Consider the following 26,223-nt stretch of genomic DNA (forward strand, 5'->3'; position numbering starts at 1 on the left):
AGTAGAGGCTGATTTATTCATATTTACAAATCGTGGTTGCTTTGTATCTCCTAGAATACCCTCTCGCTTGGACAGAATACAGCTTGAAGTACACGTAAATAGTATTAAAGATACTAAAAAAATGAGTTCACGGTACCGCAGGGGAATTTGCTCCAACGTGTGAATGTGCTAATTTTGCGATAAGTCGAGATGCATTCAATGCTAAGCGTGAATTACGCGTTAGCGGCAAACAGTCTTCCCGATGGCAGCAACAACCACGTGAGAAACCTACCCATAACACGCACCGGCTGTTTTTAAGGAAGCCTCGTTGCTTAAGCGAATTACAAATTGTTATTCCCTGTAGCACCTCCATAACATATTGATTTCTACTTGAGACCAAAATGTATTGCCAAAGGCTTTACTTTCACATAGTACCGTGAATTTCTCCTGAAGCTTTCACAAATAAGCTGTCGCTTTAACAGGTTTCACATGGCCACTATTCATAGGTTGCGTGTCCTCGCCATTTCCACATTCCTTGTGGAAAGAATATTTGCTTTCTTTATTCCCCTATTTTCTTCAATTGCTTGTTTTATTTGGCAGACCACTTATGTGCACATCGTGCCAAATGTCTTTCAACAATCAAATGTTGTAGAAAGCCGGCGACGAAAGTTCTGAATATTTCTAATAGGATTGAGGGTTAGCTCACTTCTGTTGTCGGAGAAGAGATCCGCGGGTTTCTTGACACCGCTTCCGCTTGAAACCGAGCACAGGACTACCAAGCTGAGGCCCGCCGCGCTCCAGACCATTTTTCTTCCACGATGCTCACTATCCTATTGAGAACCGGTACGGGTGAAACAGATAAAAGGTTTGAGAGCTCCACCGTCTTAAATCATAAGCAGATATCCTAAACATTCTTCAAAGAGATCCGGCACTCTCACCATCTTTCTCTCTTTCTCACTATTTCTAAACCCGTCATTGTTTTCTTTGATGCAATATCTTCAGCAAATGTGGCAAATTTATTCCCCTCGCCTACAATTTTTCATAAATACTGAAATGCATAAAATAGCAAAGCACAGAGCGTGAATGCACATAAAGATAATAAAAATACACCCTAGCTATGCTTATATTGTTTCCCTTACTTAAAGCTTAGTAGTGCATGCCGGTGTCAGTCGAACGGCAAAGTACTGGAACGTGTACTGGGAGAAAGATGGGGAAGGCGGGAGGTGAAATTCGTGTTGCTCTATGTCTGGAACGTGTACTGTTGCATTCATGTTCCGTAGTTATGTTAACAAGTAAAGCGTAAACTGGAGAGCACAGTATGTTACCGCTGCGGCGTTAAGAAAGTTTGGTATAATAGAAGACCATTCTAAAGTGCCAGCTTTCTTCAGCTCTTATTTCAAGCACACTGCCATCTCTTGGGGTGCAGGAGGCGTCTCACACGAATGCTCGAAGTTTCGTTTATGAGAATACGTTTCCAAATATCTTCACTGAATTTACATTTGCACAAATGAATTTCTCTTCGCGCTTTAAGTATCACTATTTTCAATAAAGATTACGATATATGAACCTATAAACCTATGTATATCTTCAATTTCTGAACCTGGCAACGTTTACCTCTAGAACGACACCCAGAGAGGCGAGTCTGGAGCAATTTGAGCAATTGGAGCAATTAGAGGGCAGCAAATGGGATATAATAGGGCTCAGTGAAGCTAAGAGGACAAAAAAAGCACATACAGTGCTAAAAAGCGGGCACGTCTTGTGCTACCGGGGCTTAGCGGAGAGACGAGAACTAGGAGTCGGATTCCAGAATAATAAGGATATAGCTGGTAACATAAGGAATTCTATAGCATTAACGAGAGTGTGGCGGGTCTTGTTGTGAAACTTAAAAAGAGGCATCATTTAAAAACTTTTTGTGTGCAAACAGACAGGGGCAAAGAAGAGGAGCAACACAAGGACTAGCGCTACCCGCCGTGGTTGCTCAGTGGCTATGGTGTTGGGCTGCTGAGCACGAGGTCGCGGGATCGAATCCCGGCCACGGCGGCCGCATTTCGATGGGGGCGAAATGCGAAAACACCCGTGTGCTTAGATTTAGGTGCACGTTAAAGAACCCCAGGTGGTCAAAATTTCCGGAGTCCTCCACTACGGCGTGCCTCATAATCAGAAAGTGGTTTTGGCACGTAAAACCCCAAATATTATTATTATTATTATTCTAAAGTGCCAGCTTTCTTCAGCTCTTATTTCAAGCACACTGCCATCTCTTGGGGTGCAGGAGGCGTCTCACACGAATGCTCGAAGTTTCGTTTATGAGAATACGTTTCCAAATATCTTCACTGAATTTACATTTGCACAAATGAATTTCTCTTCGCGCTTTAAGTATCACTATTTTCAATAAAGATTACGATATATGAACCTATAAACCTATGTATATCTTCAATTTCTGAACCTGGCAACGTTTACCTCTAGAACGACACCCAGAGAGGCGAGTCTGGAGCAATTTGAGCAATTGGAGCAATTAGAGGGCAGTAAATGGGATATAATAGGGCTCAGTGAAGCTAAGAGGACAAAAAAAGCACATACAGTGCTAAAAAGCGGGCACGTCTTGTGCTACCGGGGCTTAGCGGAGAGACGAGAACTAGGAGTCGGATTCCAGAATAATAAGGATATAGCTGGTAACATAAGGAATTCTATAGCATTAACGAGAGTGTGGCGGGTCTTGTTGTGAAACTTAAAAAGAGGCATCATTTAAAAACTTTTTGTGTGCAAACAGACAGGGGCAAAGAAGAGGAGCAACACAAGGACTAGCGCTACCCGCCGTGGTTGCTCAGTGGCTATGGTGTTGGGCTGCTGAGCACGAGGTCGCGGGATCGAATCCCGGCCACGGCGGCCGCATTTCGATGGGGGCGAAATGCGAAAACACCCGTGTGCTTAGATTTAGGTGCACGTTAAAGAACCTCAGGTGGTCAAAATTTCCGGAGTCCTCCACTACGGCGTGCCTCATAATCAGAAAGTGGTTTTGGCACGTAAAACCCCAAATATTATTACATTATTATTATTAGGACTAGCGCTTTCCTTGTGTTGCGCTCGTCCTTGTGTTTCTCCTGTTCTTTGTCCCTGTCTGTTTGCGCAGAAAAAAATTTTTAAATTATGAATCTGTTACAACCAGGCCGACTCGCAGTCATCTTAAAGAGAGGTACAAATTAAACGTCGTATAGGTCTACGCCCCTACATGCAGTCATGATGAACAGGAAGTCGAAAGCTTCCATGAAGACGTGGAATCGGCGATGGGTAAGGTGAAAACAATACGCGCTGTACTGATGGGCGACTTCAATGCCGAAGCAGGCAAGAAGCGGGCTGGAGTCAAGGCAGTGGGAGAATATGGCATAGGCACTAGGAATAGCAGGGGAGAGTTATTAGTAGAGTTTACAGAACAGAATAATATGCGGATAATGAATACCTTCTTGCGCAAGCGGGATAGGCGAAAGTGGACGTGGAGGAGCTCGAGTGGCAAGACTAGAAATGAAATAGACCGTATACTCTGTGCTAACCCTGGCATCATACAAGATGTGGACGTATTTGGCACGGTGCGCTGCAGTGACCATAGGATGGTAAGAACTCCAATTAGCCTAGACTTGGGGAGGGAACGGAAGAAACAGGTACATAAGAAGCCGACAAATGAGTTAGTGGTTCCGGAAGGAATTCCGGATCAAGCTACAGAACAAGTATTCGGCTTCAATTCAGGAAGGTGATCTAAGCGTTGAAGTTAGGAACGACAATCTTATGGGCATAATTAAGCAGTGTGCAAAAGAAGTTGGTGGTAACTCCGTTAGACAGGATGCCAGTAAGGTATCGCAGGAAACGAAAGATCTGATCGAGAAATGCCAATGTATGAAAGCCTCTAACCCTACAGCTAAAATAGAACTGGCAGAATTTTCCAGGTTAATCAACAAGCGTTAGACAGCTGACATAAGGAATTATACTATGGATAGAATTGAACATGCTCTCAGGAACAGAGGAAGCCTAAAAGCAGTGAAGAAGAAACTAGGAATAGGCAAGAATCAGATGTATGCCTTAGGAGACAAACCTGGATATATTATTACTAATATGGATGAGATAGTTCAAGTGGCTGAAGAGTTCTATAGACATTTATACAGTACCAGTGTCACTCACGACGATAACGGAAGCGACAATAGTCTAGAGGAATTTGAAATTCCATAAGTACCGCCGGAACAAGTAAAAAGAAAGCCTTAGGAGCTATGCAAAGGGGGAAGGCAGCTGGGGAGGATCAGGTAACAGCAGATTTGCTGAAGGATGGTGGGCAGATTTTTCTAGAAAAACTGGCCACCCTGTATACGCAATGCCTCATGACTTCGAGACGTACCGTAATTTTCGAAGGACACTAACATAATCCGAATCCATAAAAAAGGGGATGCCAAAGACTTGCAAATTTATAGACCGATGAGCTTACTGTCCTTACCTGCAAAGTATTTACTAATGTAATCGCAAATAGGATTAGGGACACCTTAGACTTCTGTCAACCAAAGGACCTGGTAGGATTCCGTAAAGGTTACCCAACAATAGTCCATATTCACACCACCAGTGCGGTAATAGAGAAATGTGCGGAATATAACCAACCCTTATATATAGCTTTCATTTATTACGAGAAAGCGTTTGATTCAATCGAAACCTCAGCAGTGATGGAGGCATTACGGAATCAGGGTGCACAGAAGGCGTATGTAAACATACTGAAAGATATCTATAGTGGCTCCACAGCCACCTTTGTCCCCCATAAAGAAATCAACAAAATCTTATTAAAGAAGGGCGTCAGGCAGGAAGATACGATCGCTCCTATGCTATTCACACCGTGTTTACAGGAGGTATTCATTGACCAGGATTGGGAAGAATTAAGGATAATAGTTAATGGTGAATGCGTTAGTAACTTACGATTCTCTGATGATATTGCCTTGCTTATTAACTCAGGGGACCAATTACAATGCATGCTCACTGACCTGGTCAGGCAAAGCAGAAGGGTGGGTATAAAATTTACCTGCAGAAAACTAATGTTTAACAGCCTCAGAAGGGAAGAGCAGTTTACGATAGGTAGCGAAGCACTGGAACTGGTAAGGGAATACATCTACTTAGGACAGGTGGTGACCGCGGATCCGGATCATGAGACTGAAATAGTTAGAAGAATAAGAAGGGGCTGGGATGCGTTTGGCATGCATCCTCAGGTCATGAACCGCAGGTTGTCATTATCCCTCAATAGAAAGGTGTATAACAGCTGTGTCTTACCAGTACTCACGTACGGGGCAGAAACCTGGAGGCTAACGTAAAGGGTTCTACTGAAATTGCGGACGACGTAAAGAGCTATGGATAAAAGAATTATGGGTGTACCGTTAAGGGATAAGAAAAGAGCAGATTGGGTGAGGGAACAAACGCGACTTATTGACATCTTAGTTGAATTCAAGAAAAAGAAATGGGCTCGGGCAGGACATGTAATGACGAGGCAAGATAACCGATATTCATTAAGGGTTACGGACTGGATTCCAAGGGAAGGGAAGCGTAGCAGGGGGCGGCAGAAAGTTAGGTGGCCGGATGATATTGTGTGTGTGTGTGTGTGTGAAGTGATTTTAGAAAAGGAAACGGAAGAGATAAGTGCAGCGCCGTAACTGTCTCTCACAGGAGGACACCTCAACAGCACTGCACGGGGAAGGGGGGAATTGGAAGAAAAAGATGAAGGAGAGAAAGACGGGACGAACGTGGCAAGGGGAAAAAAAGTGAGTGCGGGGCTCAGAGCCGCGCTCTCAAGTGCGTCGCATTGCAGTAGTCTAGCAGTGCCGAAAAAGCGTGCTTCACGATGGACGAGTGTGCTGCAGAGAATAGCAGCGCGGTCGCCGTATCGCAAGTCAGTCCCAGTCGCCGATAGACTGTACACAAGTCCGTGCGCTCCACATCGAAGGCAGGGCAGCGAAGTAGCAAGTGGTCGAGCGTCTCCAAATCGGCGCAGTTGCTGCACGCGGGTTCGCCAATTCCCTGCAGCCTGCGTGTTCTAGCAGCCGTCTTGTAGCAGCCGACGCGCAGGCGAAGCAGGAAAGAGCGGTCCGCCCGGGAGAGGCCCACGCAGGGGAGGAGTCGAAGTGACGTACCTGCTGCGACGCGCTGGTCAGGGTGTTGCGCACGGAGCGTTCGCAGAATAGTTGTTTTCGCCACGTCGAAGCCGGTGACCGAGGTGGCGAGGGGGAAGCGCAGGGAGTGAGCCTGCTTTGCGAGAGCGTCGGCGGCTTCGTTCCCTTGCAGGCCGATGTGCGCTGCAACCCATTGCAACGCCAAATCGCAGCCCTGGCTGACGAGATGGCGGAGCTTCGAGCCGACGCGCTGCACCAACGGAGGTCCAAGGTAATCCTTCGCCAGCATACACAGTGCCGCGCGCGAGTCCGAAAGGATCGCGGCAGAAACAACACTGCGCTGTTGAAGCAGGAGATCAGCTGCTAGGTCGATCGCAGCAAGCTCGGCCACCGTCGACGACCACACAACACGAAGGCGGCACTGCCGTGCAGCGCAAATATCCGGCGCCGTGCACGCTGCAGCACCTGAACCATCACTCGCCACGGAGCCGTCGCTGTAAACTAGCAGCCGGCCCCCAGGCGCTCACGTAGCAGTGCGGCCGTTTCCTGCTGCATAGCACAAACAGTTGTTTGATGCTTGGACTTGACGCCTGGCACCGTGGTGTTTACATCGAGTAGCGCGGAGGCGTGCGGCGATACCGGCAGAGGTAGGAGTTGCGTTGTCGACGCGACGAGTGTGCTGAACTCGGTGGCACGCTGGCCCATGCCCGAGCCCTCGAGGGTGTGGAGGCGACAAACGAGGCGTTGTCCCTGTGGCGAACGTTGAAGGCGCTCGATGTGGTTCATCGCTTGCTTCCGTGCACGAAGTGAGGGCAGCCAGTCTCCCGCTTCGGCAAGAGTTGCTCCTACTTGCGAGTTGCGAGGAAGCCCGTAAAGTTGGCGAATTACAGTGCGGTGCTCCATGTCGATGGCGTTCCAGTTGGTGGCTCTGGCGTTCGTGAGGGGAAGCGCATAGAGTGCTCGCGTTGTTGCGACCGAGTTGTAAACTCGAAGCGCAAGTTGCGGTGTACAACCACGACCACGGGCGAGCAGGGAGCGTGCGGCGCCAGCCACCTTCTTAGAATTCTTGCAGAGCTGGGAGACGGCGGCGTTAAAGTTGACCCGGCAGTCGATGTCAAGTCCGAGATAGTGCACTTTTTTCTGCCACGGGAGGGGGCTTCCGCGCAGCGTGAGACAAGGCATTTCGAAGCGCGCACGAGCACGGGGGTGTACTAACAGCGCCTCAGTTTTTGACGCCAAGAGCTGGAGCCCTATGCTGGCGAGATATTCATCGACGGCGTTGATCGCTGACTGCAGGGATTCTCGCACTTGGAAGCCGAGGTCCGTGGGCCCGCACGCAAACAGTGCAATGTCATCGGCGTAGATCGCCACGCGCACTTCGTGGGCTGTCATCTTGGGGATGTAGTCAGGTAGTCTTGCCAGAGCCAAGTTAAAAAGAAATGGGCTGATCACGCTGCCCTGGGGAACCCCGGAGGTCACGCTGCGAGGGGCACTGAGCGTGTCGCCAACTCGCACACTGAGCGTGCGGTCACTGAGGAAGGCCGCGATGTAGTCAAAGAGGCGGCCGGTGACACGTAGCTCACGGAGGGCTTGAATGATGGTGGTGTGAGGGAGACCATCAAATGCGCGTTGCACATCGAGCAGCACGAGATATCCGGCTTCTTGACGACTTGCTGCGTGCTCGAGCGTAGCCACGACGTCCGCGAGCGAGTCAGCTGCTGAGCGCAGTCGCCGGAAACCACTCTGTTCAGGGGCGAAAGCGTCGAGGGCGGAGGCAATCCACTCAAGGCGGCGCAAAGCCATGGCCTCCAGAGTTTTGCCGGCTACCGAAGTAAGCGACACTGGGCGATAGGAGCTGACGCTCGTGGCAGCTTTGCCGCGCTTGAGAATAGGGACGACTATCGCCTCTTTCCAGTCAGCAGGAATAATGCCACTGCGCCAGACGCCGTTGAAGGCCTCGAGTTGGCAAGGGAGCTGCGCAGCATCGACGTTCCTGAGGACCTGATGTGTTAGTCCGTCGGCACCAGGCGCTGAGCGTCGTTTACGCGTGTTCAAAACAATGCGCAACTCACTGAGGGTAAACTCGGCCGAGCAAAGCACCTCAACGTGCTCCAAGATTGCCCTCGTAGGAAAGTAGCGCAGGGGAGCGAGGAGTTCAGCCTTATTGTGCGGCGGTAGTTCGCAGGGTGCACTGACTGGGCGCACAGACGGTGGCGGTTGAGCGAAGGCATAGGCGAAGAGTTCGGCCACTTGCTCTGTGCTCAAGCCCGTAGCCACCGCGATGGAGAATGCAGGATGGCGAGGGATCTTGGGACGGAGGAGGGAAGCGAGAATGCGCCAAGGGCGCGACTTGTCGCGAGTGTCCTCCAATGACACGCAGAGACTTTGCCAGCTCTGATTGCGGCACTGCCTGGCGTGACGGCGACACGCAGCGTCCAGGCGGTTGTATAAAGTCCAATGCTCCACCTTGTCGCTCTTGATGGCACGGCGTTCGGCGCGACGACGGACAGCGCGCAGATTGAGAAGCTTGATATCGGGGACCGGCGTTCCAGCAGGCACCGCGCACGATTTTGTAGCGGCATCCAAACACCTCGTAAGATGCGTACGAAAGTTTGTATTTGCCGGAGGGGGTATGGCACAGAGGGACCGAAAATGAGACCAGTCCGTGACGCGGTACGTACATGTCCTCGTGCGGTTCCGGCCGAGCGGGTCGAGAGAGATCGGATGGTGATCCGACCCCTGCGTGTCAGGGCTGCGAACCCACTCGTAGTGGCATCGCTCACTCGCGAGCGACAAGTCTATCGCACTCCCGTGTACCCTCCAACGCACAAAAGTGGGACTTCGGGTGTTGATGATTAGCAGGCCCGAAGCATGGATGGAACTTAGCAGGTCCCTGCCGTTCGGCTCACTGTCGGCGCTGCCCCACGCCGTGTGGTGGGAGTGGAAATCACCGCACACGACACAGTCACCACCGATGCGCGCGGTGAGGCTCTCGATGAAGGTCGTATCCCACCGTCGTACGGGTTGCACGTACATGCTGGCGACACAAGTGTCGGCCCCCCCAACGCGCAATGGTCACAGCCACACAGTCTACGGAGGTGGGAACAATGTCGGCCACACGAACGACGGCTTGGGCAAGACGCGCACGGACGTAAATAGACGCGCGGGAGCGACCGGGTGGATGGAGCGGATCACAGCACTGCACGTTGGCGCAAGTCCGTAACTCGCAGGTGGTCGCACTGTGGTATCCCATGGATCCCGGAAGGTTGCACTCCCCGTCGCGCGTGTATGTCTCTTGCAACGCGAGCACGTCGTACTCGTGCAGAAGTAGGTGTTCGGAAAGTTCGGCGTGTCGTCGGCGCAGCGAGCGCACGTTCCACTGCAGGATGCGCGGCCGACGTTTTGCTGTGCGACTAGCCATGCTGATTATATTGCTGTTGACATGCCACTGCCTGCAGGCAGATGGCCCGGAGCGGATGGTCAGCTGGCAGCATGGTGCTGACTGTTTGCATGGTGAGCAGCAGGTTTTCTACCAGCTGATCCATAGTAGTTTGGGCGGGTGGAGCTGCAGTATCCTGCGTCTGCTGGCGTTGAGAGGCACGAGGGGCTCGTACTGGACGCCTGGGTGCAGGACTGGGGCCCTTCAGCACGCTCGCATAGGACCGCGCCGGAGATGAGAAGGACTGCTGTGGCTGCTTCTCCTCTCGGACTGCTGCCCTGATAGAACGCCCCGACAATGCCGAGGTGGAGGAAGCCATGATGGTGGCCACCTCCCGTTCTTCCTGCCAATTGGGGCAGGAGGGAGTGTCGGCCCTATGGGGCCCCCCGCAGTTCCTGCAGCGGACTTTCTGGCAGGAGGCGCCCTCCACGTGGCTTTTGCCGCAGGAGATGCAGTCGGTCGGCCATCTGCAGGACTCCAGCACGTGCCCGAAGCGACCGCACTGCCGACATTGCACTGGACGGGGCCTGGTAGGTCTCACCCTGAATCCGAGCTTGAAAAGGCGCACGTGTTCAGGGGGGACCGGTCCCGCGAATCGGATGGTGATGGTGCTCTCCTCCCTCGTTGCCGACAGCACGGGAACGCTCGACTCGATGGCTCCCAGCAGGTCTGCGTCCGCGGGTAACCCGACCACCCCGTGCAGGAAGCCGGTGCTCTTGCCGCGCTCGGCTGGTAGTCCGGCAGTCACTGGAATTCCGTGCAGCTCAGTGACTGCCAGCAGCTCCTCCAGGCACTCCCGGGTGGTAGTATCGGCGGCCACGATGTTGCGCTTATGGTTAACGCGAACCACTGCAACACCGGGCCGCGAAGAGAGGGTTGCAGCGAGTGAGAGGCGCGGTGCTCCTCGGAAGGCTCCGCCAGGCGCCGAGGGACGGAAGAGCACCGTACCGACGACCGCGGGGTCAACCGGGAGTGCAGCAGTCTCCAGGGCTCGTGCACGGCGCCGGTCCCTCTTTGACTGCACCAGCGCGAAGTCGTACGTGGTGGACTCGCGGGCGGATGGTGTCACTCTCTGTACTGTGGCTGTAGGCACACTGGGGGTGACCAGGGTAGCGGGTGGGCGCCGCGAGTCGTCCGTTGCCCCGGGAGACGAACGGGAAACATGGGCAGGCTCCTTCCTCTTGTTCTGCTTCTTCTTCTGCCCCTTTGGCTTCGGCCGCGAAGCAGGCTGGCATGGTGGGTCCTTCAGGAACCGCGCCGCGGGGTGATCAGGGCCCTGATGTGACGAAACAGTGGGTGTTGCGTCCGTCACCTCCATCTCGTCAGCAGCGCTTTCGTTTATAGCTGATTCGCTAGCAGACGCTGCAGGGGACGCGCCGCCATCAGGAGCAGACGGCGCGTCGAGGATGGTTCCGGGCGCGCCCTTGCTCGGAGGGGGCGCGGGGGCGGCGGCTGTAGACTCGGCGGGATGTCGAGAGGTGGCGCTCGCCCTTCTTGGAGGGCCTCCGTCTTGTGCGGCAGGCGGAGAGGAGGTGGCGGCTGGTTCGCCTGAGTGTGGGGAAATGGCGCTGCCGTGGTCCGGTTGCTGCACGTGGCTGCTGGCTGCCGTGTGCTGCTCCGGGCTGGGGGGAGAGCTCGACGGCTGCTTACGTCGCCCGGTTGGCTCCTCGCCCTCGCTCTCCGTCTCTCGGGCGCGTTTCCGGGAGCTGGACATATCCATGTCCTCGTCGTCGGAGGGGAGGAGCGGGACCGAAGCATGGGGCTCTTGTACTGGGTGGCCGTCCTGGAGAGGCTTCGAAGCGGTAGTAGGCAGGGGGGGATCCACAGGGAGATCGAGGGTGGCGGCCCGTTGACTGAGCCACTGGCCCAGCATACGAGTTGCACGAAGTTCCAGGTCCTCCCTTGCCCGGAGTTCGTCGAGGGATGCAGGTCCGAGTGTCACCAGGCTCAAACTGGCATGGCGACGGTGGCGAACGCGTGGCGGGCGCTCTCCGGGCGAAGCGAAAACCATCTTGGCCCGAGACTTCAGAGCGACACGCAGCCTATCATACCTTCCGCGAGACGACCCTCGGGCGTTGGACGCGTCGGCTTCGGCTCACAGTGCACGTGCAACGCCTGTTGCTCGTGCGGCATCGAGCGGTGTCGGACTCCTTTCACGCGCCGTGTGCCTGCTGCACGTGCGACAGGTGTTCTCCCCGGCGGACCGCCATGGTCTTGCGCGGCGTTAGGCGTAGCAAGGTGCGGGGTGGTCGAAGATGAAGCTCGATATCTTGACCAAAACGCACTCACATTTAATGTAGGTGGAATCCGCTGGTTCCTTGAATCTTGCCGATTCTATCGGTGCAACATGAAAGGGGTGGGTGGCCTTTCTAGTAGAAATGAACGCAGGACGCAGGAGCACATATGAGGCACGTCAGTACTCCACGGCCCCCTAGCGGAGAATCCGGATGATATTAAGAAGTTTGCAGGGACAACACGGCCACAATTATTACATGACCAGGGTAGCTGGAGAAGTGTGGGAGAGACCTTTGCCCTGCAGTGGGCGTAACCAGGCTGCTGCTGTTGTTGATGATGATATCTTCAATTTATAGAAGCGCTCTCTTAAAGTACCTTTTGTAGCCCTAACCTGCTACTTTCGCGTCTGCTGGTTCTCTCTGTTGAGGCTACGAAACTTGGTTACTACCATAGGAACGCATGTGGCGCCTCAGTTGATTTTAATCGTCAAACAAAAAAATATCAGGCTAATTCAAGTTTTATTATTGTTATTACCATTTATTCATGTCACTAACAGGACGCAGTATTATTCACTTCAGTAGTTCTTTTAAATTTCATGCTGCCATACTCAAAGCGCCTGTTCTTCCTTATGGTTGTTAATAAGGTTCATTCATTTACTGCCATATTCCTTTACTACATTTTCCATTTTCTATTCCGCATATATTCCCTACTGTAACATGATCCAGGGCCCATCTGCCGTAGTGGGCTTTTCCATTCCACTTGAAACAAGCCAACCAATAGGGTATAAATTAAATATTGCCGACTCTCTCGTAATCGAGAGTAGATGTAAGCATGAAATGGCAATAATAATATGTGGTTTTTATTGACGCAAGTGCCAAGTAGGGCCAAAGAGTGCCATTACATGTGGTGAGGGTAAGCATGAAATAGCAACCGGCAAGGAAATTGGTTGGAGATGGTACTAGCCACAATCTTAAAATTGGTGTGGTGCATGTTTTCAATGGCACACCCCACCACATTATCCACTTACAAATTTTGAGGACTACACCAATTTCAAGATATCAGTTTTCAATGTGTTCCATGAAATGCATTGGCGTTCCACAGTTCCTTCATTGAAGAAGGCTTTGTTTTAGGCATTGAATCACAAAAGTAACTGGAATACGAAAGCGTTGCGTCGGACACTTTTATTTTTTTAGAAGGCACAACGAAGAGTCGTACATGATGCAGGAACTGATTCTTGCCGCAAGTGAACCTTTTCATGACTGCCTTTTAATACACCCTATAGTTTAGCGCTGGCTTCTTCGCCTTCTTGCACTTGCGATGCTCCTAGCTTGAATCTGATCCCGTTGTAAGCTACATTAACGCGACAGCGTTAAGGAGCTCGTGTCGCAGAAAAGACGCTGTCGTCGGCGTCGGCGGCGTTGGCCGTGACCGAAAGATGGCGGAAGGCGATTCATAAATAAAAGCAACATGCAAGATGGGCTGGGTGGGAATGGAACCAGGGTCTCCGGACTGTGAGACGAAGACGCTACCACTCAGCCATGAGTTCGATGGCTCATAAGCGGGACAAAAGTGCCTCTAGTGAATGTGGTGTTGCCTTAGAAACGTGCCTTAGAGAGTTATACTGTGGTGTATATTGGTAATTATGAGCATGTAAATTACAGAAGTCGCAGTTAAACGAGCAGTGAAGTACGTTTCCGCTATATTTCTTCTGCGCTTAGCGCACACGCAGAGCCATCTTGCGGCAAACACAGAAGACCCCCTCCTCGCAATTTACGGCGCTGCCCCGACAGCTGACACGCCACTCGCACGCTTCTGCCGTTCGTCTCGTTTGAGTGCATTGCGGCCGTGTGGTGACCAGTGCGAGAATTCCCCCATAACCTTGCATTTAATAACTTTTCTCGCCCTCTCCCCTTCCAACTTCCAGTGTCGTCACTCGAACCCTCGTGTTTAGGAGACGCAGCTCCTATTGCCGCTCACAGCGCGATTCCTAGGTGCAGCGTCTGATGTGGGACGCCTCTGACGTGATCGCTGCACCGTAGCGGGTCTGGTGGGAAAGCGTCCCCTGTGATGTGTGCCGTGCTGCTGGCGAGGAGTCATACGTCTGCGTGGTGCTCCCAAGCGAAATAGAGGACGATCGCATCGAGGCGTCAGCCCCATAATCGCGTCCGCCTTCATGGTGCGTCGCGGCCCGGTTATCCGTGCCGATCATGATGATTGGCTCGCGTAGATCTTTTCTCCCTCAGAGACACCGAGTTCTTTGGTTCGTTCCGCTTGCTCATGCGCATGTTTCGGCGTTGTATGACTCAAGAGCATGCCGAGCGAATGAGTGGGCGGTGGAAACGGGGTGCGATAACACTATCGCGCTCCACTCTTGAAGGCGAAGCTTAAGCGGCCTCCAAGTTTTTTGTGTGTGTGTGACAGGCGATTAGCCTACGTAGTAAAACGTTTCTTTCTTTTCTGACCGTCAGTGTGGTGTAACAATGGGAATAGTAACCACAGTGTCATTAATGAGATACCATTGGCGTTGAACGTAAAAATGTGAAATCATGCACCTATTTCCCGAAAATTTTTGTTTGTAGAGTTCGAACAAATAAAGCTCGCGTTTCCAGCATTCGATTATTATTCAGAAAAGTAGCAGGGCGCAATCGACTAAAATTACCCTTTTGTGCGATGCGTAAAAAGGTTCGCTCGTGTCAGTGACAGTTCTCACTACAATATTTCTAATGGAATTTCACGCAAGCCACTGGGGCTATTCCAAGTATTACAGTATGTGCGGGTATAGTTACGACTGCCATCGAAACAGCCCCCCAACCACAGCTTACCTTTAATGTTCAATTTTTTTCGTAGGTGTCACTTTGCCATTGCTTGTATTTTATCCGATTAAGTTGATCATTAGTGCATTACCCGGGCTGAAATCCTCGATTAAATTATATTTATACGGATTAGCCGCCACAGTGTGGCTGCACTGATGAGGAAGAAGACGACGTGTGCCCGCTTGATATAGCGTCGCCAGTTTAGCCTCCGTTAGCTCCCCTGAAAATAAATTGTAAATAGAATTGGGCATCAGTTACACGTAACATTAATTTGGTTGAAGTAGACCTTCCCCGTACCCGTCACGGAGCTCCGCAGCGATCGCAACGCGACAGTGCAACTTCGGCTCCTGCTGGCGGCACTTCAACTGCGCAAGCGTCTCCGCCTGCAGCCGCGACCTAGGCGTTGCCGTTTCCCCTCCTCGGGACCCTGATGTTTTCACCGGCATCGGCAGTCCTGATGTGCTCCGCTTATACCAACATGTCAGCACCACTCACAGGTGGGATCGGACTATTAGTCTTGCCAAAGTTCTTTTCAACCTGGACGGAGCTCCACTGGCATGGTTCCAGACTCACGAAGAAATCTCGAGCTGGGACCTTTCTGACAATCCGTTCGGTCGCCAAGTCAGTGTCAAGAAAGCCCTTGCCACACGTATACAGACTTTGATCGTGTCCTACGTGTCGCACATTCTCGATGTATTGGCCCTTTGTGCCAAGGCAGACCCGAACATGTCTGAGGACGATAAGGTTAATCACGTCTTCAAAAGCATTGCTGATGACCCCTTCAATTTACTGGTGTTTACGAACGCCGCCAGCATCGATACAATCCTCAAGGAGTGGCGACGTCTCGAGAATGCTAAAAGCCGCCGGGTATCCCAGCACATCACGCGACTTCCCAACACAGCTGCTACGTCACCTTGTGACGACCGCTTCCACGAGCCGTCGCGATGCGACAATTTGACCCGCATCATTCGTCGCGAAGTCGAAGCAGCACAATCGGCAGCCCCTTCATTCCCGTCACCTGATCATTCTCCGGTGACAATCTCCGTGATCCAGGCTTCGTCTGGCAAGAGTTGTCCAACGTCGGCCTGCAATCCATTCGTTCCGTACGATCGGAACCTCATTCTCCACGCACGTCCCCACCCCGCTCTTCCTCCTCTTATTGACAGCGCAACCCCTCCGAATGGCGAACCGTGCACGACAAGCCGATCTGTTTTAACTGTCAACGCATTGGGTATGTCGCTCGCAACTGCCGCAGCCACTGGACTTATCCGACGCGCTATTCTCCTGATTAGCACCCTCGTCCCTCTAGCGAGTCCTCTTCCTTCGCTCCTTCTATGTTCGCCCCATCATCAGACCCTGCGACACCTTTGACACGACGCCGCTACTCCCGCTCGCCTTCTCCCTCCCGCCGCCAATCTCGTTGGCCCCCGTCACGCCGTGTTCCTTCCCCGAACTACTCGCCGCACTCCCGACCGTAAAACCAGACAGTCCAGCTTCTGGAGGTGAAGCTGCAATGACGACATTGGCACGAAATCCTCGCTTCACCTTACCCACGAACAAGAATCTATGGGACGTTCTCGTCGACAATGTTCCTGCGTGCGCGTTGATTGACACCGGGGCGCATGTGTTCAATATGAGTGCTGATCTTCGCCGTCGGCTCAAGAAAGTTCTGACGCGTGCCCTGAACCGAGTTGCACAAGTCGCCGATGGAGGGACTGTCGCTATTGTTGGCATGTGCTCTGTCCGACTCACCATTGCGGTAAGACACACCGTCGTCGTCTTCACCGTCATGGAGCATTGCCCTCACGAACTCATTCTCGCTCTGGATTTCCTCGCCAATAATTCTGCCCTCATTGACTGTTCGGCAGGGTTGCCAGATCGCTCCAACCACAGGTAGCCAAGGTGACCTCCTCAGTAGCCCAAATGTAGCCAAAAGAAAACATTTTTGGCAGCCGAAAAGCAGCCTAAAACGTTTGCCTTTTTGTGACGTCATTTCTTAAGCATACTGAACTAATGTTCGGCAAGAATACCTATATATTAGTTTTTCCACGCATGACCACGCGTGACGTCCGCGCGCAGCGTCACGGAGGCCATACGGCACGGAAAACAGATGCTGCACAAGCGCAAGAAGTGCAGAAACAACGGTATCCAGGCAAAAATTCATGATAAGGCGAATGCGGTCTTCATTACAAATGCACTGTTTTATTTTTCCCAGAGCACCAAAAAATCACGAAAGAAAACACACAAATAGCACCGCGCAATAAACACGCAAGCAATGGCATGAATTCAGGCATTCAGTATTATTACTTACAGCTCATGGTAATTTCGCTTAACACCACACCGTGCACCGTTACACCGTACATCGCACCGTTACCGTGCCGCACACTGAGCTGACAATTGCTGGCAACCGCACTTTCCTTCCCCTTGACAATTTTGTGCGAACCGCGCAAGTTCTGCCTCAGGGGATCTCATTGGTTATACTTAACGCTTTGCAGGAAGATGAGGTCGAGCCATTCACACTGGAAGATCGTTACAGCCCAGCCTATACCGTAACGTCGTCGCACGGTACTGACGTTGACATTGAGAAGATGGTTTCCTCTGACCTTACACCTGCTCAAGCTGAAAGCCCGTTGCCACATTCTTGAAGGCTTTCGCGACACTTTTGACTTGCACAATCGACCCTTAGGTGAAACGTCCGTTGTGACCCATCGCATAAATACTGGCGATGCGAACCCTATTCACTGACGTCCATATCGTGTTTCTGCGTCGCAACGAGCTGTTCTCCAGCAGGAACTAAAAGAGATGCTTTAAAATGGCATTATTGAGCCTTCGTGTAGTCCCTGGGCTTCTCCCGTCGTACTTGTCAAAAAGAAGGATGGAACCTGGCGCTTTTCGTAGATTAAGATCACAAAAAAAGAAGTGTACTCTTTGGCACGTATTGATGACGCTCTAGACTGGCTGTATGGTGCCACCTATTTTTCTACTATCGACTTACGGTGCAGCTACTGGCAGATATGTGTCGACGACAGAGACCGAGAGAACACTGCATCTGTTACCCCTGACGGCCTCTATCTGTTCAAAGTGATGCCTTTCGGTCTTTGTAACGCGCCCGCTACTTTCGAACGAATGATACACTCTTTGCTTCAGGGGTTCAAGTGGTCCTCCTGGTTGTGGTATCTGGACGACGTCATCATTTTTTCGCCCACATTCGACAGGCATCTAGACCGTCTTTCAGTGATTCTTGACGTGTTCCGGCGCGCCGGTCTCCAGTTAAACTCGCCAAATATCACTTCGCTCGCCGTGAAGTCACCGTCCTTGGAAACTTCGTGAATGCCAGAGGCGTGCGACCTGATCCGGACAAAGTTCGCGCCGTTACGAACTTTCCTTTTCCGAAGTCTACCAAGGATGTTCATAGTTTCGTAGGGCTCTGCTCATATTTCCGACGCTCTGTGAAGGATTTTGCGATCATCGCACTTACCCTTGCCGACCTTCTGAAGAAAGACGCCCCTTTTTCTTGGGGTCCTGCCCATGCCGCATCTTTTTGGCAGCTCACTGCTCTCCTTACCACGCCTCCAATTCTGGTCCACTTTGACCCGTCTGCCCCAGCGGAAGTTCGAACTTATGTCAGTGGTCACGGCATACGAGAAATTTAGTACAACGTCAGCGTGGACATGATCGCGTTTTAGCCTATGCCAGCCGACTTTTATCACCCGCCGAGCGCAATTATTCAATCACAGAGCGCGAGTGCCTCGCTCTTGTGTGGGCTGTTGCGAAGTTTCATCCATACTTGTACGGACGCCAATTCTGGGTAATCACTGATCACCAAATGCACAGTTAAAAGCACACTATGCGTACTCTCACATGCTCTTCGAAACTGAATCAATTTGATGCGGAACTAGAACGACTTCGAGCACACTATACGTACTCTCACATGCCCTTCGAAACTGAATGAATTTGATGTTAAACTAGAACGACTTCGAGCAATCCGATGACGTGCTTAACGAAGATACCAACGTACGAAAACAATGGACGATCTACGGACCGCCAGGGGCACGCAAAAAAAGATACAGCGCCGGTTAGACAAGCTTCGTCAGTCGTTCTGTCAGTAGATAGATCCACGCAAGCCTTTATCTCAACTATGGAGAACGGTGCGCGGTCTCCGGACACTTCCCGTACAGCGATTCCCAGTCAAGGCGCTTGCCCTCTCTCAAAAGATATTGGAGATTGACGTAGCAGAGGGTTTCTGCGCCAGATTATCCGGCCAACTCACAGCTACCAACATTCTATCACCTTCGAGCAGCTGTCCGCCACCACGTGATCACCGGTTGGATCTACTATTCCCAATCCACAACTTAAGGCAGCATTAGCTTTGTGTAGCCGCAATTTGTGTAGCAAGCGAGAGAGTTCTCCTTGAGGTGTACAATGAATCTTGGAGAAATGGCACGCTACCAACAACCTGGAAGACAAGTTGCCTTGTTCCACTGCTGAAGCCTGGCAAATCGCCGTTGGAACTCTCATCATATCGCCCGATCGCTTTGGCGAGCTGTGTGGGCAAAGTAATGGAGAGGATGGTCCTAGGACGTCTGGAGTGGTACTTGGAGTACCACAACACCTACCCAGATGCCATGGCGGAGTTCCGACGTGGTCGATCATCGATCGATAACGTCGTCGACCTGGTCGCCTACATTCAACATGAGAAATGCCGTAAGCGTCTCTGCGCTTCTTTATTCCTGGACGTTAAAGGGGCGTATGACAACGTTACACATGAAGCCATCCTCTCTGTTCTCGCAGAGGTAGCAGTGGATGGTCGGATGTTTCAATGGATACGGAGCTATCTATCCATGTGATCGTTCTTTGTAAGCACCGAGGAAGGCCATACTTTTCTACATTATAGCTACCGCGGCGTCCCCCAGGGCGGTGTACTTAGCCATGTGTTATTTAATCTAACACTAATTGCTCTCCTTGATCACGTGCCAACCACAGTGAGGCTATCAATGTACGCGGATGGCATCTGCATATGGACGTCTGCAGTAACACGCCTACAACTGCGAGCGAGAATTCAGAGAGCCGCCACACAAACTGCTATCTACCTCCGTAATCGAGGCCTGGAAATTTCCTCCGAGAAATGCGCACTAGTGCTATTTACGCGCGAACCCATGGCAAACTACAGTGTAATGATAAAGGGCCAAATATTACAACGGGTCCGATCGTACAAGTTTCTAGGTGTCATAATCGACAGGGACTTGTCATGGAGCCCATACATATCATACGTGAAAAAACGGTTGACAGGCGTCTGCCACCTGTTCAAGTTTTTCGCTGACAAAAACTGGGGAATGTCGCCAAGTGCCATGTTACAACTGTACAGGGTGCTTTTTCTAGGATTTCTGCGATACAGCTCGCCAGCAATAAACAACACAGGCAAAACGAATCTACGCACAATACAAAGTCTTCAGGGTGAAGTGCTCTCGATCTGTTTAGGCCTGCCTCAGAGTGCTTCAACAGTGGCTACGATAGCAATCGGTAGAGACCACCTTGTCAAGACCCACATTGAAATTGAAGTACTCAGGACACATATAATGCATCTAGCCAGGACTCCTCGTCACCATTTAGCCTCACCACAAGCGGACAGACCACACACATCTTTCAGCAAAACGATAACTGCATATGATGAATCATTGCCAGCTTGTTTCACTCCGGCTGCGAGACCTTCGATCCCTCCATGGTGCCTCGCTCAGCCAAAGATCAATCTTGGAATACCTGGTATCTCGAAAAAACCTGATCTGTCATCACCAGCCCTTACACAGCTCACGTTACTTATTTGTACGACAGCTACCGTGACTCTACGCATATTTACACTGATTGATCTGTCCTTCTAAGCAGCTCCGCGGCGGCAATCATCGTACCAGCGAAAGCTACAACAATCAAATTTCAGACGACCTACGCGACAACATCGATGGCAGCAGAGCTCGCCGCGCTCTTTACTGCCCTTCATCACATTGGTGATGAACCGCCACACAAGTGGACAATATTCTGCGATTCGAAGGCGGCACTGCAGGCTCTACTGTCACCTTTACGACGCGGATCGCACGAACAACTAACATTCCATATTACAGAGACGTTACACCGTATAAGGGATGCAGGCCATGAAATAACCTTCCAGTGGCTTCCAAGTAACTGCGGGATTATCGGCAATGAACAGGCGGATCACGCTGCCCGATCAACCCATACCGATAAGCGCCACTTCCCAATTCCTCTTTCTAGAACTGACGCGGCACGGAAGCTCCGCCTACTTGCTTGGCAGTACACCGCGTCGCAATGGAATGAGCCACATTTAAGAAATACGCGACTGTACTAACTTGATCCCACACAAAGTCTTCGAGCGTCATCACAGCTTCGCCGAAGAGACGCCACGCTTTTATATCGACTTTGGTTGGGCGTTGCCTTTACCAAAGCCTATACATTCCACGTAGGGATGACCGACACCCTAACCTGTGACCAGTGCGGCCATGAAGAATCAATTGGCCATATTTTGTGCGCCTGCCCGCAGTACAGTCCACAGAGGGCATGCCTTCGCCGCGAACTTGACCAACTGGACGACCAACCGCTATCCGAAAAAAGAATTCTACAGCATCGGAAGGACCTACCGTCACAGAAGAAGGCCCTGCAAGCGCTATTGCGCTTCTTGCGATCTACCGGCCTGTGTGAACGACTTTAACTGGAACGCCTTCTGTGTGTGTGTCTCCAGGTGTGCGCGTTCCTTTTTTTCCCTTCTTTTTTTAGTGTTTTCCTCTCTGTCATTTTTCTAACCCCTATCCCCCATCCCCAGTGTAGGGTAGCAAACTGGAGACTCATATCTGGTTAACCTCCCTGCATTTGCTCTTCATTCTCTCTCTCTATGGTTTGTGAAACCATGTCCTCGGGCAGTCCGTTCCACTCTGCATTATTGCATTCATTGCATCAGTGTCCTTCCTTCAAAGTTTTGTTATCCTTCAAGGTTCTATTAAATTCTTTTATCCCTTACTTTGAATAGAAATAAGTACTTTACAATTTCATATATTATGAAATTCCCTAAATCATTACGAATCGTATATGGAAGTGCTATTACTATTATTATGGCACATTTGAGTGGTCTTTTTGAACTCTTTCAAAGCATTCTGGTGTCAGTGAAGCTGTATTATGGTGGCAAATTATCTGTATCTGCTGGCTATCCTCGCTCAAGAGCCCCCCGGGATGACTCGTTCGCTGGTCGTTATGCCTGAAAGAATATACCTTCTCCGTGGTATATAAGACGGGACGCTTGCACCAGGATGCCGATTGTTTGTCCCACTACCCCGTTGACGAACCGACTGATGCGGATGCCATCGCTTGCGTTTTCTCTGTGTCCCAGTTGCTTCAAATCGGCAACGAGCAACACCGCGGTCCTTGATTACGAGCCCTCATCGACCGCCCGGAATCAACGCTTGGCGACGCCTCTCTACGGATCTTTCTCCTCCAGGACCGGGACATTATACCGCCGCAATTTCGATCCACATGGCCTTGACCTTATGCTCGCCATTCCATCACACCTGCATTCAACTATCCTCCACCAACTCCACGACGCTCCCTTGGCTGGATAGTTGGTCGTCTCGCGCACATACGACCGTGTACGCCGTCGATTCTTTTGGCCGGATGCCGCCCGCTGCGTGAGGTGCTACGTTGCCGCTTGTGAGCCCTTGTAAGCGCCGGAAGAAGCCCTCCACACTTCCAACTGGATGTCTCCAGCCGATCGACATCCCACCTGAACCCTTTTTCCGTGCTAGTCGAGACCTAGTTCGACCATTTCCTCTCTGGGGCTCCACAAATAAATGCGTCGCCATCTCTACTGATCATGCTACGCGGTACGCAATCACCAGAGCGCTCCCGACAAATTGTGCTACTGACGTTGCTGACTTTCTTCTCTATGACATCATTGTAGTGCACGGTGCTCCGCGCCAATTACTCGCTGACCGTGGCCGCAGCTTTCTCTCGGCAGTCGTCGAAGGCATCCTCCGCTCCCACTCGACAAAGCACAAGTTCAGCACGTCCTAGCACCCACAGACCAACGGCCTCACGAAGCGCCTCAACCAGACCATCACCGACATGCTTTCGAAGCACGTTGCGACCGACCACCACGACTGGGATATTCACTTACCATATGTGGTGTTCGCATATAATTCATCGCGTCACGACACCGCCGGCTATTTACCATTCTATCTCCTATATGGCCGAGGACCCGCGTTGCCTTTGGACACTTTGCTGCCCTCGGCCACACGTTCAGCCAGTGAATACGCCCGCGACACGATCGCACACGCCGACAATGCACGCCAGCTCGCCCGCACCCGTCTCGAGGCCTCACAGGATCATCAGAGAGGCCTCTATGTTTGCCACCATCGTGACGTGCACTTTGCTCCGGGCTCTCTGGTGCTTCTCTGGTCACCCATTCGACGTGTGCGCCTTTCCGAAAAGCTGCTGTTGCGCTAGACTGGCCCATACCGTGTGGTGCGACAAGTGACCGATGTCACGTATGAAATCATCCCCTCCGACCTTTCAGCGTCATCGTCAGCTGCACGTGGCATCGTTCACGTGGCGAGACTAAAGCCATACCACACACCTTTCACCGCGGATGGTGCTTCTACTGCCGGGGGTGATGATACAAAACAGCCGCCAAGTGTGGCTGTACTGACGAGGAAGAAGAGGACGTGTGCCTCCTTGACAAAGCGTCGCCATTTTGGTCTCCGTTAGCTCCACATAACAATATGTGCTCTAATTTTTGCCACTAGCATTTCTCACTATCCATATATGAATAAGTAACACTCCAAGCGCATTTCTCACGTCGACGTCGTCATTGCCGTTATGTTCGGTGTAAACTCTAAAGGCGACAATAGCGTGTCCACGCGACCTGCGCTGCACATATGTGCCAGTACAAGCGTACGAGGTTGAGCCGGTGATCATGGCTCAATCTCGCGCACTCACCGTAGGGAAGCAGGCAGGAAGCGCGCCATCTTCCATCGCGCGAGACTCCTAGGAAAGGAGCCGCGAGGCTCCTAAGAAGCCGCCCACCTGGCGGCCGCCTCCCGGGTCGCCGTACCTTAAAAGCTATCTGCGACGGACAAGAGCTGGCAATCGCTAGCGCACCAGAATGTCTCCTATTAATTGTCCGTACTTTATTGGGGTTATTTTCGGAAGCTGATAAGATGAATTTGGAATTTGGCCCGGCGCCAAAGCTGATAATATGAATTTGGAATTTGGCTCGTTCACGGGGTGCCTGACAATATTTCTGGCGTCTGCGACAGGATATTCTCGTGCAAATGGTGTGTCCATACTAGGTCAAAAGAGCCTAGGGTTGTTTACGTTGCCATCGTAAACGATTTTTATTGTTGCATCACGTCTCGCTAATTGTCACAGAAAACTGTTGGATAGTTGAAATCTAGGCAGACACCTTTTCCACGCGGCTGTGTTCTTGAAGGGCATCATGGATGTCGATAATTTAGTTGCCCTCGATGAGAAGATGGGTCTTTCCGCAGCTGAGCTACAGAAGTGGGTTAGCCAGAAGAAAAAAGAAGCTGTAGTAAGAGAAGAAAGAGAGGCGATATCACGACAGTTAAAACAACAAATAGAAGCTGGGATATCAGAGAGAAAGAACAAAGGCAGCACAACAGCAGCACACAGACGCTCCTGCTAAGGCAAGAGTCGAGAGAGTTGAAAGGGAAGAAACGAACTTCCGTCTGAACGCAAGCGAGCAGCTTGTGGCATTCGATGAAAGGAAAGCTGACCTGTAAGCTTACGTGAACAGGTTTGAGACAGTTGCTAGTGAGCGAAAAACATGAAGAGGAAAGGCAAGGAGGTTAACCAGAGAGTAGTCTCCGGTTTGCTAGCCTACACTGGGGTTGGGAGAGAGGGGTCAGAAACAAGACAGAGAAGAAAAAGAGAGGAAATATGGCCTTCGTTTCTTCATGGCCGCAGTCGTCACCGGCTGCGGTGTCGGCCATCCCTATGGGAAACGCATTCGTTTTGGTAAAAGCAACGCCCAACCACAGTTGATGCAAAAGCGTAGCGTTTTCACGGTGAAGCTTTGATAGGACTCGGAGGCTTAATGTGGGATTAAAGAAGTATAGTCTGCAATTCCTTAAAGTGGTTCATTCCATTGCGACGTGGTTCACTGGCGAGCAAGCAGGTAGAGTTTCCGTACTGCGTCAGTTCTAGAAAGTGGTATTCGTACGTACTGGTCCTCAGCATGGGCTGAAAGGCAGCTTGATCGGCTTGATTTCCGATAACCCCGTAGTGAGTTGGAAGCTAGTGGAAATTTATTTCATGGCCTAGATCACGAGAGGACGAGGAAGAAGAAGCATCGAAGAACATGGAGAAAGATCGGCTCCCGCTTTCAACATCGGTTTTGACCCGTTAATCAGAGTGTACCCTTGGTTCGGTTACATAAATCGACGCTTAGCATCGAGGGAATCGCGGAGACACCAAGATTTCTACGGTGGGTCGACTTTTCGCATCTTAAGATACTTTTTTCGAGCCGCCATCGCCGCCACCGCGCTAGGCCAGGGGCCGCCTTAGTGTGGCGATTGGAGGCGAGTCAGACATGCAAGTCATGATGGTAGGGGAGGAACTACCGCCCGACGAGTGCACTGAAGAGAACGGATGGCAGGCAGCAGTTTCTAGGGGAATTTCGACCAGATCCGGTGTTAGCGGGAATTCAGCAGGAGCTGGGCCTCATATGGCTACGTCGCCTAGAACATTCGAGAACGGCAGTCGAGTGAAGAACAGGATCGCCAGGGCGTCCCCAATGCCATACATCCCGAAAGATCACTTTAAAAGCATACTCCGACCACGCGGCGGACTCAATATTAGCAAGATTGGCTCCACCAAGATAGGTAAAACCATCTTTGAAGCAGCTGGTCTGAGCTCGGACCACTATGCATCAGACAACATATGCCCGAACTTCAACCAAAATATAATTGTGGCGAGTACGCCGGAACGAGAGAATGCTGAGAAATATGTGAGAATAAGGTCAATTAACCTGGATGGATGCAGCTTCGAGATCAATGCATATGAGGCTGCACCTCACAACACGTGCAATGGAGTGATAAGGAACATTGACGTAGCTGATGGATCGGCAGAGCTGGAGAAGAACATAGTCAATTCAAGAAACCCTTTGACTCTCGCCGTTAAAAGAATCAAGAATACTGGTACGGTGATCATCGCATTTGATGGACAAAGGTTTCCGAATTTCGTCAGATACGGCCCGGTCCTTGTAAGGTGCTCACTATACAAGAAACAAGTCGACCTATGCTACGCTTGCGGTCGGCTCGGTCACAGAGCTGACGTGTGCCCGTTTCCGCAAGAGAGAATATGCTGAGGCTGTGGTGCAGCGAATCCGACTGACGAACATCAGTGCAAACCCAGGTGTGAAATGTGGGGTGGCCCACACCCAACGGCGGACAAAATGTGTAAGGAGCGCTATACGACTCCACGCGTGGTCAGAAAACGGAGAAATGAAAGAGCACTAGCAACCAACGTCAACAAGGGCAATAACGATGCGCCGCCAAGATCAAGGTCCCGCGGCAGGTCCAGGTCCCGCAGTCACTCACGTTCCCGGGGAAGAAGCATG

General features: G+C 51.5%; 1 protein-coding gene across 1 annotated transcript in view; it reads right to left on the reverse strand.

The window, feature by feature from the left end:
* Positions 1-26,223, reverse strand: part of LOC142574797 (uncharacterized) — a 106,075-nt gene that overhangs the window by 73,030 nt on the left and 6,822 nt on the right. The window contains exon 2 of the mRNA XM_075683808.1: positions 686-809. Coding sequence (XP_075539923.1) covers positions 686-809 — 124 coding nt within the window. The remainder of the gene's footprint in view (positions 1-685; positions 810-26,223) is intronic.

This window comes from Dermacentor variabilis, chromosome 3 (genome assembly GCF_050947875.1).
Source record: "Dermacentor variabilis isolate Ectoservices chromosome 3, ASM5094787v1, whole genome shotgun sequence".
In the NCBI taxonomy this organism is placed as follows: Eukaryota; Metazoa; Arthropoda; class Arachnida; order Ixodida; family Ixodidae; genus Dermacentor; species Dermacentor variabilis.